At 55.3% G+C, this 19883-nt stretch overlaps 1 protein-coding gene across 1 annotated transcript in view; it reads left to right on the top strand.

Moving 5' to 3' along the window:
- The window catches only part of TRABD2B (TraB domain containing 2B), a 202953-nt gene that overhangs the window by 160168 nt on the left and 22902 nt on the right, over window positions 1–19883 (top strand). Inside the window, exons 3-4 of the mRNA XM_047727571.1 lie at window positions 5536–5682; window positions 12053–12227. Of these exons, the coding sequence (XP_047583527.1) occupies window positions 5536–5682; window positions 12053–12227 (322 nt within the window). The remainder of the gene's footprint in view (window positions 1–5535; window positions 5683–12052; window positions 12228–19883) is intronic.

Consider the following 19883-nt stretch of genomic DNA (forward strand, 5'->3'; position numbering starts at 1 on the left):
TCAATGGAGTCATTGTTGTGTGCGTCTGCCGGGCCAGACACTAATACTTTACTGATCACTTTGTTTATTCTCTGTCTGCCCCAACAGGTAAGCTCAAGGAGAGCAGGATTTGGGTCTGTTCTGTCGCTAACTAAATCCCCAGCATCTAGAAGAGTGTCTGGCACAGGGCAGGTGCTCAGTAAGCATTGCTGAGGGGGTTGGGGCCTGTGCTGTGACTTCCCTGTGCTTTGGGGTGAGAGGTACTCATCATCCACCTCAGAACCCTGGCCTGAGAGCCAGGCCTGTCCCAAGGAGCCCTGGGTTGCAGCACGTCCTCTGGCAGAGGGCGTCTTGCTGTCTGTCCTCACATGGATGGTGCTGGGCCAGCAAATGAACACAAGGCTTAGGTGTTCACCATCTCAGCCCATTCAGGACTGTTTACTAGACTAATCTGGAACAATAAACCTGTCCCCACCCTCCTGGCGCCTGCCTCACTCCATCCTAGGCCTGTGTTTGAAAACGTGTTTAAATTCCGGGCCTACACTCAGCAGACGGCACGGGCCAGCCCCGGTAAGGGGGGCAGCCCTGGGATGCTCAGGTCCTCCCGGTGGCTGGGCCTCCACACGCGTTCATCCAGGGGGAGCAAAGTGGCTCTAGCCTCTACCCAGTGTTTGTTATTCCATGTCAAAGCTTTATCATAAACATTATCCTAGAGTGGGCCACAGCGGCTTTGGCGAGGAGGGTTTGTTATTCTAAAGTGGCCGGGGATACAAAGCATGGAGGCCCAGGAGGCTGTGAGCTGCGCCAGGCTTGGGAATTCAGGGTGAGTGGGAGGAAGGCAGAAATCAGGGCGAGGGTCTTCCGTGCCTGTGCATGGGGCCTCGGGGGCCCCACTTACCACCCTCTACTGTCACAGTCAGTTGGGATATCTGCCTCTGAAATGAGCTCCACAGAGGTGGAGACCATGCCCAATTCATCCACCAGCCCCAGATCCCTGCAGAGAATCCACAAAAAGTAACTGTTTGTTGAATGAATGAAGAAGTGTAGCTTCCCTGTATCTGTCGGAAGCACCAAGAATGCTCACGAAGAAGCACATATTGTCTTGAAGTTTCAGTCATGGGAACCTGTTCTGGAGCCAGACAGATATCATTCAAAGCCCAGCTCTGCCCCATGCAAGCCATGTGGCCTTGGGCCCCTCTGCTTCTTTGGTTTCCCGTCTATGAATCAGGACATGCTCTTTGCTAGCTGTCCCCTAGGGAGGGCAGAGGGAGGCCCCAGTGGGCAGTGGGCTGATAGGAGGATGGATTCAAGGGCTGACCTGCCCAAGCCCAAGTGCATGTCCCATCCCTCTCCAGTTCTGTCACCTTGGTGAGTACTCTTTGCTCTAGGGTTGGGGGTTTTTAATCTATTAATTGGAGCTAATACTAGACTTACCTTAAAGTTGCTATAAAGTTTAAATAAATTAATATGAGCTTAGAAGATGCCTGACCCAGAGTAAGTGCTCCATAAACATGGGGACCCTAGTAATAAACCCATGAGGACCTCTTCATGAGTTGCAAAGGATGGCTAGGAGGTGGGAGGTTGGGGGGAAGAGCATATAATTTGATCACAGTCAGGTCTCAGGCAGTCAACAGTCCACCTCCCAAAGTAGTTCCCAAACCTCTGCTCTCCAGCCATGACCACTGAACAAAGAGGCAGGCTCCCTGCCCTTACCAAGCTCTCAGTCTACACAGGCAGGGAATGGGGACTCACCTGAGACAGACACTTTATGGGATAAGTGCCAAGACTGGGGAAGGAGGTGGGGAGGGTCTGTGGAAGACACCAAACTTTGCCTGGGGGTCGTGGGAGTCCAGAATGATCAGTGTGAGTTTCTGTCCAAGCCCCACCACACTGGGAATATCTCTTAAATGATCTGCTCTCAGTTTTCTGTAATGCTAATAATAAATACTCTGTTGCTATTGTGGGCTGTTTCACAAGGCTGCAAAAGGAAGACAGGTGTGGTAACGTATGTGGGATGAACTTGGGCCATGCCAGTGAACATCCTGAAATCCAGCCCCAAACTGTGGCACCACAAAGGGTCCTGGCCTGGGCGTCACACTTGGCTTTGAGTCTGTTCTGCCCCCAGCTTCCCTGTGTGGGCTTGGGTGAACTCTCTCTTGACCACTTCGGGCCCCTGTCTCCTTTCTTCTCTATGATGAGGGCACAGGATGAGATCGTGGTTCTCAAACTGGGCTCCGGGAGACCCATGGGTTCCACGAAAAAGCCAGGGGAGCCTCTGTTGCAGGAGGGTGTTGAGCCTCTAGGACTTCAGGCTCTAGTTGTCTCCTCACATCAATTGGGAAAAGTTCCACTTTTATCTAGTCCACATAGTGAGTTCCAAGTAAGTTTCCTTTGGAAAACAGTAACAATAAAAAAGGATTCTATGGCCAAAAAAAAGGTTTAAAAAACCGCTGGAGCAGATGACCTACAGGGGCCCTTCCAGCTCCAATCTGGGAAGGTTCAAGTCTATTTTCTTCCAAGTTTTATTTACCAAGCATTCCTCCAGCTCTCACTCCACGCCAGGACTGTTCTTTGCACCATATAGACGGTAACGTGCTTAACTCGTTGGAACACATCCATGCTCCACGAAAACCACAGGACTGTGCAAGTGACTCCATGGGTCTGGGGAGGCCCAGGGAAGCCATTTCCCCTCCAGCCAGGGCTTCTGGGCACCTGAATGGATGACCTCACCCCAGGCAGGTGTGTGCCGGGGTGGGGCGTGATCTTGGGAGCCCGTGGATCCCAGCCCCGCAGGGAAGTGGAGCCTTCTAGCCTGACGTGGATGCTTTCATGCGAGGCCTGTTAGGTGTGGAAGGAAGTGCCTGTTGCCTTAGTGACGTGCACAGCAACAGGACTGCTGCCTCCTGCGATGGGTCCCATCGACCAGGCTGCCATTGACACCGTGCACCAGGTGGCCGCAGATTGAATGTCAGGGCGCTCGCCAGAGCCTGGGGAAGGCCCGGAGGTAGGGTCTGACCCCGTCCCCAGCCAGCTCATGACGGGGAGCAACCTGGGCCGCTGCACGCCAGCGCTATCCGGCTCTCCGCCTGCCAGAATCAGAAGTGGGAGGGGGCAGGCGGAGGGGATCTCTCCAGCACGCTTGGCCCCGTTTCCCACGTCAGTACGTTGTGTACCTTATTACTTGAGCTTTTCTGGTCAGATCGTGTGTTCTGGAATGAGGTGGCTGACATCCCTGGTGGGAGCTTCTGCCTCGTGGTAGCAGCAGCCCCCAACTGCAGACAGAGTGCCAAAGTTCCAAGATCTCGTCTGAGGGGCTTACTGAGTAGCCTTGAAATCGGAAGCTACGGACCACAGCAGGGGGCACTAGGTGGCACTAAGGTGCTAGGGAAAGGATGGAACGACATTCTCTCGTTAACCAGCCCTGTGCTGAGAGCTGCAGACACAAACGAGTAGGATGCAAGTCCTGTCTTCAAGAAGCTCAGAGCCTAGTGGGAGAGCCAGGGACCTGAACGGCAGGCACCATCTCATGTTAGCGCCGGGTTGGGGGACAGAAGCATGGCAGATCGCTTGTCCATCGCCGCAGCGGGCTGGGCAGCTCCGGGACTGGGCGTCTGCTCAGGTGTCCGGACCTAGTGGCTCAGCTGGCCCTACTGGCGTCATCCGGGAGCCGGCTCTCTGTCAGCTGGACTGAAATGGCCTCGGTGGGACAACTGAGGCAGCTGGGCTCTGCCTATCCCCCAGTGGGTTGGCATGGGCTGCTGTCAGAGCTGTGGAGCTGCAAGAGACAGCAGCAGCCACTGGTGCTTTCCAAGCCTCTGTATGTCCTGGTTGCTTATATCCAGAGTCGAGCATCACAACGTCAGAATGGGAGGGAGCCAAAGAACTCCGTGGCCAAGGGCATGAATACGCGGGCAGGTTAAGGTCTGGAGCCACTGTTGTGTCCGTCTGCCACGCAAGGAGACTGCGGGGGCCTCTGGGAGGGGCCTGACTCAGCTCCCAGGCGGTCAGAGATGCTTTCCTGAGAAGATATTTGAGCAGAGCCTGGACGGCCAAGTCTGGATTTACAAGAGGAGAGCAGAGGCAGGAGGCTGTTGTGCACAGAGAACAGCATATAAGACACCATGAGACAAGAGAGTGCTGAGTAGCTGGGTGTTTGGAAACACGTGGGCTGAGTAGGAAGCAAGGTCCTCGACCGCAGCAGGGTCCAGGTCACTGCCTGGCAGGCTCTGCTGAGAAGCTAGGCCTTTACCCTGAAGGCAGGAGGTCCCTGTGAAAGTTTTGAAGGAAAAAAAAAAGAGGGTCGGGGAGAGACAATCAGATTTGTGCTTTCAAAAAGTGACTGTGGCAGATGACTATGGGATGGAGGGAGGGCGAGGGGTCTCCAGGGAGGGGGACAGATTGCACTGGGCCCAGCTGGAGATGCTGGGGACTGAACTGGTGAGGTGACAGGCCGGGGACTGTGGTCCGAGGTGGCAAACAGATAATGGACAAACAGCATGCTCTAGGCCTGAGGACTGGAGGACGGGCCGGGGCTGGGCGACAGCAAGGACAGACAGCTTGAGACAACCAACAGACCTTCTGCCCAGGAACTGCAGCAGCTTTTCCCTACACCTGTGCTAAAGAACCCAGATCGTGGTTACACTCCTCCCTTTTTTGGCCAGAGGGGTCTGGGATACACCGTCACATGAAGGTAGTTCCAGTCCCTTCCTCAGTTTCCCCATCTAAAATGGGACATTTGAGATGGTCTCTTGGAGCCTTCTTGGGCAGGCCGTGTTCCATCAGAGCGTGGTCCTCACGGCAGAAGCAGTCAGACCCCTAATGTCGTTCCTAGGAAGCCTGTGAAAACTACACATCCTGGGCTCCCCCTCGGAGATGCCAGTTCCGGGCATGGAGACTGGGCAGCGGATAGCTTTGTCTGGTGCTCCACGTGATCCTGACGCCAGGCCAGTCTAGCTAGGCTGTAGCTGTGTCCCCAGGGCTCCGTATAGCGGCCCAGAGCTCAAGGAGCTTCAGTGCCAGCATGGGTCAGATTCAGAGAAGCCTGGCTCCTTGGGCCTTTGCCTGGAATGGGGATAACTTCTGGAAGAAGTGGCCTTTGGGTGGGTCCCTGACATCTAAGTGGGTTTCCTGTTTGTTTTGTTCATGTGTTTGTCTTACGTTGTTTGCCCGCCCTTGATTACCCCCATTAGTCTGTGCTCATTCTAGAACTTTCCTAAGCACAAGAATAAGAAAAATCTAGTTGAAAGACAAACTCACCCATCATTCCAAACCCCAGACACAGCTAGATTCTCATTTTGCCCCATCAGTAGGTAAGATGTTGACAGCCAGAGCAGAAGCTGGGACCTGTGTGGTCAAAAGGCTGGGGATGAGAACAGGCTGAACATGTCCAGAGGCCTGGGGAAGAGTTTAGGCTGCACCTGCCAGTGCCAGGCTCCACACACCTTCCCTGTTTCAGGGCCTGTTGCCCCAAAATCCAAAGCAAGGAGGGCTGGGCCTGGAGGTCCCTGGCCTAATCTAAAATGACAGCCCTTATTCTTCTGTCTTTCTTCTGTGCAGGTGCTGTTTGCCCTGAACCAGACTCTGCTGCAGCATGAGAGTGTGCGGGCGGGGAGCCTGCAGGCACCCTACACCACAGAGGACCTCATCAAACACTACAACTGTGGGGATCTCAATGCTGTCATCTTCAACCACGACACATCCCAGGTGACGCTCCCCTCCTCCCACCCAGAAAGCCTTTAGGTCCCCATTTCTGAAAGCCTGGCCCATATGAACCCATTTAGCATGTACTAGACACCTACTGTGTGCCAGGTGCAGGCAATCGTCTCTCTGCCATGATAAGCAGGACTGATGGGTGGGTATTCCATTTTACAGATGGGGACACTGAGGCTCAAAGAAGCAAAGAGACTTGCCCAAGCCCACACGCCCCTTAACTGTCCAGTTTGCAAGTTACCAAGCGCAGCGCTCAAGTCTAGCTTGTGCGGTAGAAGCTTAGCCTGGTAAGAGCAGGGAGGCCTCTGAGAAGTTCAGTTCAGCATCCGGTAAAATTAGAGGTCGGGGGAAGCAAGTTCACTGTGAGCACTTGGGCTTGAGTCCAGCTGGAGGCGTTCTGCCTTGAGTCAAGCCCTAGAGGAGAGATTACCTACAAGGAGGCTAGAGTATGAGAAGCACCCCGCGAGGCTGAGCGTGACTTCACCAGGTATCCACACCGCCCTCAGGACTCGAGGCCTTCTGTGTCCTGCCCTCTGCTGACCTTGTCCCAGCCCAGGCGCCCCAGCCTGTAGACCTTCTTCCACAGACCAGTGCCCCATGCCAATCGCCCACTGAGGCCCCTGAGCCTCTGTTTAGGCTCCTCCTTCCTCCTTTCCTCCTGCTGGGCCATGGTCCATTGTTACTTCCTCCAAGAAGCCCTCCCTGACCCCTGGATGGGGTTAGCGATTCTCCCGGCCCGCTCGAGGCCCCCTGTGCCTTCTGTCCTGGTGCTTGCTTAACCATTCTTTCAAGAGCCGTTCCTTGCTAGAGACAGTGCAGTGGCTCCCCCTTTTCCTCCGTGTAAAAGCCAAAGTCTCTCTAATGACCTGTGTGGGCCCCGGGGCTTCCCCCACCCCCACCCCATGCCCTCGGCTCTCCCCTCACACACTGCTCAAGATCTGTGGGCCTCTGGGCTGTTCTGTGGGCCCCCTTGCCATCCTTCGCATTTCCCTTTCCCCAAGTATCATCCTGGCTCATCCCCCCATCTTAACTCAGACATCATCATCTCAGCAAGGTGGGCCCCAACTCCCTGATCTAGAATTGCCGCCTGGCCCCCGCTCCCACACTCTCAGCCTCTTTACTATGCTCCACTCCCCCTCCAAGGTCTTTGTTGTCTTCTCACCAACTTACATATTTTGATTCACTGATAAGTGATTATTTATTGTTTGTCTCCCCCACTCCAGCGTAAGCTCCCTGAGGCCAGGGATTTGCATCTGTTTGGTCCGCCAGTATATTCTCCTTCACTAGGCCAGTGCCTGGCACAGGGCAGGACTCAGCAAATAGCTGCTGAATGAATGAATGAAATCATTTGTAAATACCAGGCCCAGTGCTTTGAAAAGAGATATGGGGCGGTGGGGGACAGGACAGCCAGAGAGAGCCACCCTCGTGGGGCGGCAGGAGAGAAGGGGACATTCCATGTGGCACCCAAGCGTGATCCTTGCTCCAAGGCAGGGTAGAGGGCGCCCCTGGAGCCTGTGGCAGGAGCAAGAGTTTAGATGGACTCGGGGTAAGAAGGAAGGATGCCTGCAAGGTGAGAGGTCAGGGAAGAACCTAACTTGGCCACGGGGAGGAGGTAGAGGAATGTTCCAGCAGAGGCGAGACAGAGCAGGAGCAGGGGTGTGAGTTTGGGCTGGAGGTGTAGCCGGGGACTGGGCCGAGAGGTTCTGTGTGCGCACACCACCCTCTAGAGCCAGAGCTCCCTGAAGCAAGGGTGTGCCGCGCTTCCCTTGGTCCCAAGGCCCAGTGCAGGGGCTGGCGCAGAGTGAGTGTCAGCGAACAGCTGTCCGGGAGAGCAAAGGTGGGTGTGTGTCATGCTCCGTGCAGTGGAGACAGTAAAAGGAAGGTTGCAGAGAGCCTGCAGAGGAGGCTCAGGACTCTGAGAGCTCTGATTCCGATCTACATGTCCAAGAGCCCTGTGCCAGAGCCCCACCCTGTGTCATTTGCCGGGAGGGAGGCTGGTGAGTTCCGTGACTGCAGGGACCTGGTCAGCACTCAGGGTGGCCTGAGCATGAAGTAGCTGGGCTGGGGGCAGGGGTGGGCAGGACAGGGCCCTGCTGCGGCCATGGCTGACAAGGAGCTGAGAGAGGGAAGAATGGGATGACCTCAGGAGATAGCAAGCTCAGATTTACTTTGAGCCTGTGTCCAGAACCACTGACTTGTCTCTGACAGGTGAACTGTGTTGGGGGTCCCCTGGCAGTGCCTGTCCTTGAAGCAGGACAGGGGGTGCCGTTGGACTGGTCACTCAGGTTAGCATAGCAAACTGGGAGGCACTCCCCTGGGCCCCTGGGTACACAGGTAGAGTCTAGCCCCCAAGGAAGGGACTAGGGAGCCCTGCCCCCAGACACAGAGAAGCCTAGAATTGGGGTAGCCAGGCTAAATCCAGGTCCACGTGCTGATGGAAAAGGGGTCCGGGTGACATGGGGCTGCCTTTGTTGCAGGAGACCCCAAAAGCTGTGGGGAGCTGAGGACACACAGTCTGTAGGGGGGCAGTCACTGCTTGCAGGTAGGGAGGGAGTGGTGTTGGAGCGAGGCTTGAAAATGGAGTCTACCAGGCGGGGCCGAAGGGAGGGGCTGGCTGCCTGATTGGGTGGTGGGGGCGGAAAGTGGAGGGTCCTGAGGAACCATCTGCAGAGCAGGGGGCAGATTGTAGGGGACAGGGGGTGAATATGCCTGCTGAGGGGCAGAAGCCCTATAGTTCAAGTGGGAGAGGGATGTGGTCGGAAAGATGCCGCTGGCCACCATGCAGAGGATGATCCAGTGGTCTCTAGAGGCTGGCGCAGGACGGGGGCAGGGCCCAGGGTGGGGGACAGGCGCTAGCTGCATCTCAGTCTTGATCTCCTTTGCCTCCCCACCCCCCCATCTCACCTCTGGAAACGGCTCATGCCCTAACCACCCACAGCTCCTGGGTCATTTGCACCGTCGATGCCCCACAACCACAGAATGATGCAAAAGAAGCCTGTCTGAGCCCCCAGCCTGTGTTAGGTGGTGAGCAGCCATACACTCATCACTTTGGAGAGTGAAAGGTCAAATACAATTAAGGGTCAGAATAATTACCAGGCATGGGGAGTCTACCTTAGCCATGAAACCGGATCATCCTGGACCAAGCCGGACACACAGTTATCCAGGAGGTGCCTCTTCCCTGCGCCCATACCCCTCTCAAAGCATGGATCCCACGGTGACTCCCTCACTGGGCGGTGAGCCTCTTCCAGGGAAACAGATCCCATCTGAGGGTGCTCTGGGACCCCTAGCCTGACACACGGCTAGACCCATGGAAGTTCATGGAAGGTGTCTGTTGGATGGATGGACTGAAGAGAAGGGATGAGGCCCTTGAGGTCAGTGACATCAGTAGACCCGAGCACTTGACCACCACACCTGACCCTGTCCTGGTTGTGGGCCAGGGGAGCCTACACTGGAGTCACTCCGCACGGCCCCACCCCAGCCCTGCCTGGCCTGTCTATCTCATCCTCTCACCTCGGACTCATGACTCTAGGAGACCCCAGGGACCTGACATGTCCTTTTCAAAATTCTATGGTGTATCCTGCACTTAAATGTGTCATGGAGATTTAAGGCTCCTGACAAGTCTAATGACATCATTAATTTGTTTCCCTCCCAGCCCGGGCACAAACCCAAGTCCCATCCTTGGCACGGAGCCAGGGCCCATCAGCAGGAAACATGCAGAGAATGTCAGCCAGCTGTCGGGCAGTCCCAGAAACCCCAGTGGCTAGCCTAACTCCTTCATGGCTTTGACATTGAACTTTCTGGTTCTTGTCCTTGTGCAATTTTTTTAGCTCCCTAAGGAATGAATGGAGATTCATATTTTCACAAATGCACATTCATGGTCAGGAAGCAGAGGAGGAAGAGCCTCTACCGGGACCCTTGGCAGAAGGGAAGGAAAGCAGGATGCTTCCTTCATGGCTCTCTGATGATTCTGAAGCCTTCTATTTGTCATCTCTGTCTCTACCCCCTGCCCAAGGCCACCCTTCACTGTAGCCTCTGCCATCATAGGGGGAAAAAATGATGAAGCCAGCTCCATCCCCAGGCTCATTGTACAAAGCTGACATTCAGTCAAGACTTTCTTTGTGCTCTGCACTGTGCTAATAAGCACTCTCCAAAACTGAGCTTATTTAAGTCCTACAACAACATAGATTACTCCCATGTTACCAATTTGGACACAGAGTCTCAGACAGCACAAGTAACTTGCTAGTTCTAGAGAGGCAACCCAACTGGTAAGCGGTGAAAGAAGGATCCCATCCCAAGTTACCCTGGCTGTCTGACGCCAGGACCTGCTTCATCACCACCTACTGCCTCTCGGCTCGTTCTTTCGGGCATTCATTCACTGATGGAACAAATGTTTATTTCCTGGTACAGCAGCATCCCACATTCTCTCCCATACCTGAGGAACACAGAGGGCCATGCTTCCGGGAATAACCCTTCTGAGCCACAACTCCTCCCCCATTCAGGAGCCTTTCCTGGAGCTGCATCACGTCCAAATGTGGCCTGCTTTGTCAAGGCTGCCAAACATCCCTTCCATTATTGGTGGAAGGGGTAAGAAGAGCGCCATTCCTTCTTTTATCCATTTGCCCAGCACCGACTCCGATGGGGTACCAATCTCTGATTGAGTACTGGCAGGGCTGCTGCATACAGCTGTGCAGGTTGTGCACTGAGTAAGTTTAGGTTTCATCAGTCGTATCATGGCCTTGTCTTCCCAGAACAGTGAATCAGGCCCGTATGGCAGAGAAGCCCATCCCCTCCCACTCTGGGGAGCACCCTGGTGCTTGGCCAGTAGATATCAGAGACAGATGTCCCAGCAGATATAAGAGACAGATGTCCAGGCCCTGTCCAAATCCTTGAAGTTTCAGCCTCTGCTGACGTCTCCATTTTCCTCAGAAGGAGTGTTGACAACTTGTCAGTGGCTCTAAAAGCCATGTGGCCGGGCCTCATGACCCTTGAGGGCTAATCCCTACAGGTCTTTATTCTCGTCATGCCAGACTATCCACCTAGCTAGCCCATCGGGCAGCGAGGCCTTGTGTTCTGTGCATTAGCCTGAGTTGATGAAGAGAGAAATGGAAGAGGAGACTCCAGATGGAAGACATCCTATGCACTAGAGTTTGGAAGGTGGAATGACCGTGAAGGGTTATGGGGAAATAGAGAGGATGTTCTGACTCATGCCTCATCTCCTCCATGCCCTATGGCTTCTTCTCAGACCCCACCCACCACTGGAGGCCACAGTGCTGGGACACCTGGACCTGACCTCCAAGACAGGAAGACAAAATGCTGGGAATGGAGGAATCCAGGAGGAAGCAACACAGTGAGGAGAGACAGCATGACTTTATGTTCAATGTTCCAGAAATGTTTCTGGGCACCTACCAGTGTCAGGCACTGGGGGCCCAGGAGTGACAAGAGCTCTGTCCCTAGACTCAAAGAGCTCTCTGCCTAGTTCAGTAACATGTCAGTGACACTTGTCAGGCACTGGGGGCCCAGGAGTGACAAGAGCTCTGTCCCTAGACTCAAAGAGCTCTCTGCCTAGTTCAGTAACATGTCAGTGACACTTGCCCCCGGCCACAGAACTGGGTGTGGACAGTGGGTGCAGAGCTGATAAATGTGGAAAGTTCCAAGCCTGGTTGTGGAAGAAACCATCATTATGGGAGGAGCTGTGGTCCTGGATTTGACGTTTTTAAGAAGGGATGGAGGGATTTGGTTCTACCCTGGGAATTCGTGGAGCTGGAGATGGAGAGATGGTGGTGGCCAGCCAGGGCTCAGACACTGGGGAAAATGGAGGCTGTGACCTCTCCTGTCATCTCTGTGGGGTGGGCCGAGCTAAACCTAGCCCATGATAGCACCCACCATCTCACCTAATCCCCATCTTATGCATGAGGAAACTAGAGCTCAGAAGAGTTAAGTAACTTGGCCAAAGTCACACAGCGTCAGAACCAGGCCTGAATCCAGGTCAGCCCAATCCTGTATCCTGTGGCCTTTCTGCTACACTGGGCAGCTCAGCTGACCTCCCCACCTACCTGCTGACCCGAATTCCTTGCACGCTGGGCTGGGTGCTGAAGGAGCCAGAGTCATCTGGCCTCCTGGGCCCTCTGCATTCTGGAAGCGGAGGGTCACCAAGGCAGAGACACAGGAGTCATGCCTCCTTGTGCTGCCACCTCACCAGCTGTGTGATTTTGCACACGTCTCTGAATCTTTCCACTCTCACTTTCTTCATTTGTATAGTCCATTCCAGGGCCTATTTAAGAAACGTAAGTGCCCTGCTCTGCCGGGCTGTGTGCCTCTGCCGTGCCCCGGGAGCACTGAAGGCAACTCTGCCTTGCCTTTGCAGCTGCCCAGCTTCATCAACACCACCCTCCCGCCGCACGAGCAGGTGACAGCCCAGGAGATCGACAGCTACTTCCGCCACGAGCTCATCTACAAGAGGAACGAGCGGATGGGGAAGAGGGTCATGGCACTTCTGCAGGAGAATGAAGATAAGATCTGCTTCTTCGCCTTCGGAGCAGGTGTGGGCCCGAGTGGGGGAGGAATGATTTGCAGAGTCTGTAAGGGCTGGGCGATGTTGTAGACTATCTCCTGTCCTCTCCTTCCTGAGGGAAAGTGTGGAAGTTCAGAATGGAGCAGGAGAAGCCATGTAGCCCACTTCTCCTGTGTCTTGCCAAGGGTTCTTCCGTAATAGGCTCCGTGGGCAAGAAGGGTGACCCTGCCAGGGCCAGGACAGCTTCTGGGGGCCCTTCGTGCCCCAAAAGGCCATGTTAAGAGCCCATCCTGCAGAGCCAGGCCCAAGCCTGGGAGCGCCACGGGGCCCAATGGAGAGAGGCGGGCTCCAGCACCCCATGGCCCGGCTTCACGGCCTAGTCCAGCCCCTCTCTGGGTTGAGTGACCTTGGCATAGTACCATCAAGGGCGCAAGCCCCTCTTCTATGAGTGGGCAGTGATAGCAATGACTACGTGATGAACTAAAAATCTCTATCCTGTGGAAGAGTTACAAAGATTAGTGGTAATGTTTCAATAACCTAGTAGCAAGAACTCAGAACGGCATCTGGCTTCACTGTCACCGCCAGCATCAGGACAGGTAATAGACCCTTCATCATCCCACCATGGGCCGTGAGCTTGATGCTTCTCCTGGGGGCTCTGGCCTCTCTGTGCAAAGGGAAGTCAGGTCCAGGTACAAGGCTTGCTGCTCCCCCCGGCCCCATCTCCCCTTCCCTCCTCTCCCTCAATCCTTCCTTGCTTGTGGCTGTCTCCCGTGATGACAGCAATGTCTATGATGGGACCAGTGGATGGCATTTGCCTCCTTTATCAGTCAGCTGTGGCTCCAGAGCCACAGGATAGAAATGTCTGTCTTGCTTACATGGGCGCAAACCACCTCCTGCTGTGTCACAGTGAAGGGGGCGGCACCATGTCGGGGAGGGCGGGGGAGGAGGTGGTGAGCCCTCACGGCTGCTGCCTCTCCGTCCTCCTCCCCTGGCCCCTGGCCTGCGCTGCACCTGCCCGCTCCAGCCATGCGTCCCTGTAGCCCGGGTCGGTCCTGATTCTGCTGTGGGAGGTCTGCCTCCCCGACCCCACCATTCAACTCGGTACACGTCAAGGGGAGAGCCAGGGTCCTCTGACTGTGCCTATGCTCCCTCTCTGTTGTCCTCAGCATGGGGGAGTCTTGTGGGACAGCGTCTGTGAGGCACACCTGCAACTGGACAGAACCAGTCCCGGCTCGCGGTGGAGCACGACCATGACCTGTTGTGGCCTGTGGCCGGTCCCTTCCCCTCTGACAGCCTTAGTGAACTCATCTGAACAGAAGGATTCAAAAGCACAGGGGCCACTGGTGATTCCAAGAGCTAACTGAACAGTTTTCAGAGAAGAGAGGGGTTCCTCTAAGGGGTGTCTAAAGAAGCCAGAAGGGACAGGACCTTGACTGACCACGTGGAGAGGGCAAGGTTATCCTCTAGGTGCAGGATACCTACTGGGGACCTGGCACGAGTCAGGACAGCTTTGGGGATTGGGAGGGGAGTAAGTGCACCCCAACACACCCTGTCACCATCCAGCTGCCCTCTAGTCCTCCCTCCGTGGGCATCTGGGTTGTGCTCCTGCCCAGAATGGTCCCCCGCTGACTAAAAAGGGGAGCCATTCTGAGCCCAGCCAGCCTTGTGGCTTCTCTCTAGGCATAGGAAGGTCCCCTGGTGAGCCTGATCCCTGAGGGAGGCCAGTTAGAGATCCAGCATTCCACATGGCCCACCCGTGTGGTAGGACCTCCTGCCCCAGCTGTCCCACGGCCCAAGACCAGAGCCACCCAGGGTCTGAGCCTGGCCCTTTCCTGTGAGTGAGGGAACAGAGGGCTTGGAGATGAAAATCACAGCAATGCGGGCAGTCTTGGGCACTGGCCTGCTTCTGAAACCCAAGTCCACAGAGACACAAATGTGCCCTCAAGTACTCGGGCAGCACGCAGCCACCATGCCCATTTCCAGTTTCTTCCCCATCTCGGCAAACCAGCTGGCCCCTAGATGGTCCTGTGGACAGGCCACCAAAAAGACTCACATCCATCCACTCTTTCCATCCCCATCACCACTGTCCCGGGCCAAGCCTCCATCAGCTCCAGGTTCCTGGCTCCAGCTCCGCCTTCACCACCTCCAGGCTGCTCCCCCCATAGCAGAGCCAGCGGCTGCTGCTGGCTCTGGCTCCCACCCTGCCTTGAGCTCCTGGACGGCCCCCACCACGTGATCACTCTGGGGTTTCAGTAGCACATAACAGGTTTCAAGCTTGATGGGCGTGTAAAAGAATGAATGAGGGAAGGAATGAGCACATGAATGAACGCTGACCAGGTCCTTCCCTCCTAGTCTCATCTGGGCCCGGTGGACACGAGACCCGTAAAGTCAGGCTCTCAGAGGCCTGTTGTCCAAGGATAAGCCCAGAACCATGTGCAGATCTTGCTGACAGCTGTCCCCTGGAGGCTCAGCCTGTCCTGAACAATGGTCTGAGAATTTGAAGGCTGGAGGCAGCCTCCGAAGCCGGCCCACCTCGTCAGAGCCCCAGACTGACGGAGGGCCCTTCAGGCCAAGATCTGGGTGAACCTCACAGCAAGTCAGGGAGAGAGCCAGGACTGGACCCCGGGCCCGGGAGCTACGTGCCAGGAGCTCTGTTCTCATGTGCAGTCAGGGAGCCTGCTGTACAGACCCGTATTGGCATGCAACATGCCCCCACATAATCCGTAGCGAGAGAAGTCCACGCCCACCTCGCTGCCTTCTTATGGCCATAACTCCCGAGCCCCACACCTTAGGGCAAGGCTGACTGCCGAGCAGGCCAGGCCCCAGCACTCAGGCAGCCTGCCATCTGTAGACGGCCGGCAGACACAGCCCGTCCTCTCCACATGCTCCTTCCTGTCTGGGCACCTCTGCGGTCCCATCTCAGGCCTTCCTCAGCCCACCTCTGCTCCAGAATCCCCTCCTGGAAGCCCCCAGGCGCAGACTGGGGTCTCCAGAGCTGATGGCGGTCGGCCACCCCCTCTCCCTTCTGCTCCAGACACATTCGGTACAAAGAGTAAGAGGTTTGGTGTGGGGAGGCTAGGGGGTAAAGGGGGGCTCTACCATTGTAGACACCAGGAAAGCCATTTCCTCTCTAAGGGCCTTAGTCTCTCAAGTGCAAAATGGGGATAATACACCTACCTCATCAGACTGTGCTAAGTATGTTCACTTTAGATCACAGGGTTAACATTCTCTACAGCAGTTTCAGGCGGGGGGGTGTCTTTATAATAAAAACTCCTACTGTGTGCCAGCCCCCCTCCAGGCTCTGACGTTATATTACATTTGTCATCTTCACAGTAACACCATGAGATGGGTCTTATCATACTCATTTTGCAAATGAAAACTAAATCCCAGAGAGGAAGAATGGCTTCCTCCAGGCCATGCACGCAGACCTTCAACTTGAACCCCGACTTCTAGGGTCCCAGTCCCAGCCCTTTCAGAAATGTGGGCGGTTTTGTGGGAAGGGTATCCTTGTATCTGGCCCACCCCACAGAAGAGTGGTCTCTTTGGTGTCCGTGATGTTTCTATAGCAAGGTACCATCTGACTGACCTCTTGGAGAGGTTACTCAGTGGCAACTGGGGTGTGAACGTGTGTGACAATTCTGACCAGGCCTGGGTGACATCTAGGGGCCCAGATGGAAGCCCTGCCTCTCCAGGAGGTGTCTGTGGTCAGTGTGGAAACCCAGATGTTCTAGAATGACCTAAGCCACTGCCATGGGGAGGAATGCCTGCCCAGGGGGAGGGAAGGCCTGATTCTCGACTATCAGGCTCAAGGTCAAGCTGAACTTGCTGGGTCCCCACAGATCTCATGCAGGTTCTTAGATTTCTTGGGTTTCTTCTACTCTGTAAGTACCTTTAAAAAAAAATAGGTACTAGGTGGTAAATTTTTATTAACTATATTTATTCAATTTACAGGCTTATCTGATCTAAAATGATCTTCTTTCTACCATGTTGGAAGTTGAACATCTTTTACTTTAAAAAACAAAACAAAACAAAACAAAATGTTGGTGATACAAAGCAAAGGGAGCTCTCAGAGCCTTTACTTGGCAAAAGAAAAAGCTGGTAACTATATTGTTCCCCTACGCACCCTGCTTTTCTTACAGTGGGACAGAATGGAGCATGTCTGAAACATGATGTAAAGAATGCCATAGGAGCGTTGAGGCTGCTCAGTGAGGAAAATTACTAACCCAGGCTTCTGAGATGGCAGGAAGGGTGGGATCAGAGTTCAGGTAGAGGGTCTGGCCCTAGGTAGAGAAGGGCATTTCCTCACCTGTAATCGAAGGAGGAAGGAGGCCAGCAGATGGGTGATTTGCTAGTGGAGAAGTCACCTGATGGCTTTCTAATCAGAGCTCCTCTCTAGAGAGGGTAAAGGCATCTGTAGAGAAAGAGGAAGCAAGTGGAAACCAAGGTTCTTGGTTTAAAGAGAGAGCATTGGGCCTAAATGCAAGTGAGACTGGCCATAAGGAGTGGCATGGACAGGAAGTTAAACAGACCAAATCTCCCAGAATCAAGTTCATTCCCTTTAGTCACACGGTACCTCCTGGGCCCCGGGCCCCAGAGGGGTAGGGAGGTCTCAGTCCCAAGCAATAAAAGAAGATTATAATGTTGTCCCTAGCACCAGGGCACTGGGCCTTCTTGAGATCTGTTAATCTATCAGCTAATCCTGGAACCTGGAATGGATCGAGTAACATAGGAGCTGGCAGAGCTGGGGTGGAGATACAAACCAGACTCAAAGGTGGACCAGATAACCACTAGAGCCCGCTCATTTCAAACTCTGGAGCCAGTGCTTACCGTACATTCCAGAACCCTGAAGGGCTATAATCTGAATATGGTTCTACCTGCTGGCCTTCCAAAGCCCTTTGACACCCCACATCCTCTCATCCCAATCTTCTCACGTTCTAGTAGAGTTTGCCTCAGTCACTCCTGGATTCGTGGGAGGGTTTTGGAGCTAAGAGCTTCCAGGCCATGGAGAGCCCTCCCTGAGGGCTGCGGCCACCTGCCCCCACGAGCAATGGAAGTCCCCTTGGTAGAAAGCGTGCTGAGGCAGGCAGTGTGAGCGGCAGAGACTTTGGTGCTGCGGCTGCTGCCCGATTGCCCGCCCACCCGGCCCCTGCCAGCCTCTTTCTCTCCCCAGCCCAAGCGCCACAAGCCCACACTCAGCGGCATGCTGGGGAGCCGGAACACAGAAGCCGAGTGGTGGTGCAGACCCCAGCTCGAGAGCAGGGCTGGAAGCCCAGCGTCCCGGAACACCTGTAATATCTTTCTTGTAAATAACACGGCCGCAGCTCCCTACAAGGGGCACCATCCTGATTGAAGGACATTCATAGGACCTTTACGTCCTCCATTCCCCTTGGAGGGAGAGAGGATGGTATTTATTATCCCATTGGGCAGACAGGTAAATCGAGGTACAGATAGGAAGTGAGAGACACAGACCTGGAGTGAATTGATGGTCACGCTGATAGGCCATCCCCATTGATGGCCAGTCCCCGCCCTGCCCAGAAAAGATCCAGCTGCTGCTTGGCTGTCTGTGCTGCAGACTGTGCCCCTCTCCTCTTCTGCCTGGCCTTTCCACCAACTCCTCTCTAGGCTCCCACAGCCCTGTAGGATTTCCTTATCACAGCCTGGCTTGTGCCGAGCTCCTTTGTCATCTCCCAGTCTAGGAGGGAAGGTAAGACAGAGAAGGCTTCCCGGAGGAGGTAAGAACCAGTTAAAATTTTCCTGATGCTGGTCCAGCTGCATCATCCCCACAGTCCTCAGGACAATATCCACAGCCGCCTCCCTCCCGCCGGGGTTCTCCACTCGGCAGCCTCAGGAACGGAGCTCATGGCTGAGCACAGAAGAACCGCCATGTCCCCTGGAGGGCCCTCCTTCACCTTGGAAATGAGGGACGCTGCAAACAGGCAGCACACACCCAGCCGTTTTCTCCTCACGCAGGGGCACGCCCATGGCCTGCCACACTCCCCACGCTGGAACATGAGGCCACAGCATCCGGAAGTGTTTCAGAATTTCCAACGGCTCTTCAAAGGGCGCTGCTCCCCACCACGCTCGCATCTGGCAGCTGGCACGCCTGCTCCGGGCTGTGATCCTTGGCCAGAGTCACCCTTCCTGTTTCAGCCCAGAGCAGCCAGCCAGCCAGGGGAACATCCATCTGCTAGCTCGTCCCTCACCGGAGCCACCCCTGCCCTCTGGGGTGGGGGAGAGGAAGGAATGGAGGACGCATGCCCCAGGCTGGATCTGTCAGGGAGCCGGGATTCATGGAACATCGGCCACGGGCTCGGCACTCCTGCGGGGCCGCATAGAGAAGGCAGGAGAAGAAAGTGGCCTCGTTAAGAGCACGGGCTTTGGAGCCAGACTGCCTGACCTAGAAACCTGGCGCTTCTCCTTAGAGGAAGTGGCCCGGGCAGACCAGGTGCTTCACTTCCTGACATCAGATTTCTCCTCCCGAAAATGAGCCTGAGAGTCAGGGGGCTGGTCCTTGGACTGCTCGGTGCCTGGGGCAGTGCCGTCTCTGGATAAATGGGAGCCCTCCGTGTTATTAATGCTTCTGAGTCCTGGCCCCTCAGAGCCCATAGTCCCCCAAGGACAGGACTCCCCTGACCCAGGAGAGAGTAGGGCCATCCAGGGAGAAGGAGGAGGCAGAGGGGCAGAGGAGGCAGCCATCTCCATCCTCCAAGGACTCAGATGAACACTGTGCAGCGACCCCCAGAGCCAGCTCAGCTCCAATCAATGGTGAGGCTCAGGAGCAGGTTGGCCAGCAGGGAGCTCTCCTGGGTCCCGGCTGCTACCTTGGCCACAGTGAGTCCCAGACCGGACACCACCCCCTGCAGCCACAGAACCCCTCACAGGCTCTGTCTCTGGGGCTCTCCCCCAGGGCCTCACCATGACCTCAAACCGCTCTGCACAGTGTTTGCTTGGGTCTAGAGTGGTGTCAGGCCCCAGGAGGAAAGGCTGCCTTGTCTGACCCATCTCAGGACCCCCCAGGGCCTGGCCCGTGCCTGACAGGTAGGAGGTCCCTGAAAGGGCTTGTGGCTCCAGGCCCTCAGGGTAAAAACCTCCAGCACTTATGCCCTCATGGATAGGGTGGGGTGCATGGAGACTTCCTCACGGCTAAATTAATTGAAAGACGACCTGATCCAAAGACAATGAAAAAGCTCAAACAAACCCTGGGGATTTTAGAAGAACCAAGAGGATTGGTGTGGAGGGATGGGCCTGGTGGGGGTTAAGGGGATGCTTTTACAAGGACAGACACAACTGGGGGAGGTCGTGAATGGGACCCCAAGCCGGACGACTGTCAGACAGGTGTCAGAGGCCCAGAAGCAGCTCCAGCCCTAGAGGGAGGCTACGCGGTGCCCAGGGAGCAGCTGCCCCCGGAAGTGCCCTTTAAACAGGCACACTCCAAGCCATGAGCGAGCTCAGGCCCGCCCCGGTTCTGCCGCCTCCTCTCGGTGTGACGCTGGGCAAGTTCTGCTGGCCTCAGAAACATCGCAGTGAGGTCAAGTGACACGATAAATCAAAGTGTCCAGTTCTGCCTGAGTTCTGGAGAGATGGGAGGTGGGGTTGTTTTTCTTGGTATTTGTATCCATCCTCCCATTATTTAACAGCAGAGCTAAGCTGACCGGCTAAAGTCTCAGGACTCTTTGTTTCTGAT

Source organism: Lutra lutra, chromosome 4 (genome assembly GCF_902655055.1).
Source record: "Lutra lutra chromosome 4, mLutLut1.2, whole genome shotgun sequence".
Lineage (NCBI taxonomy): Eukaryota > Metazoa > Chordata > Mammalia > Carnivora > Mustelidae > Lutra > Lutra lutra.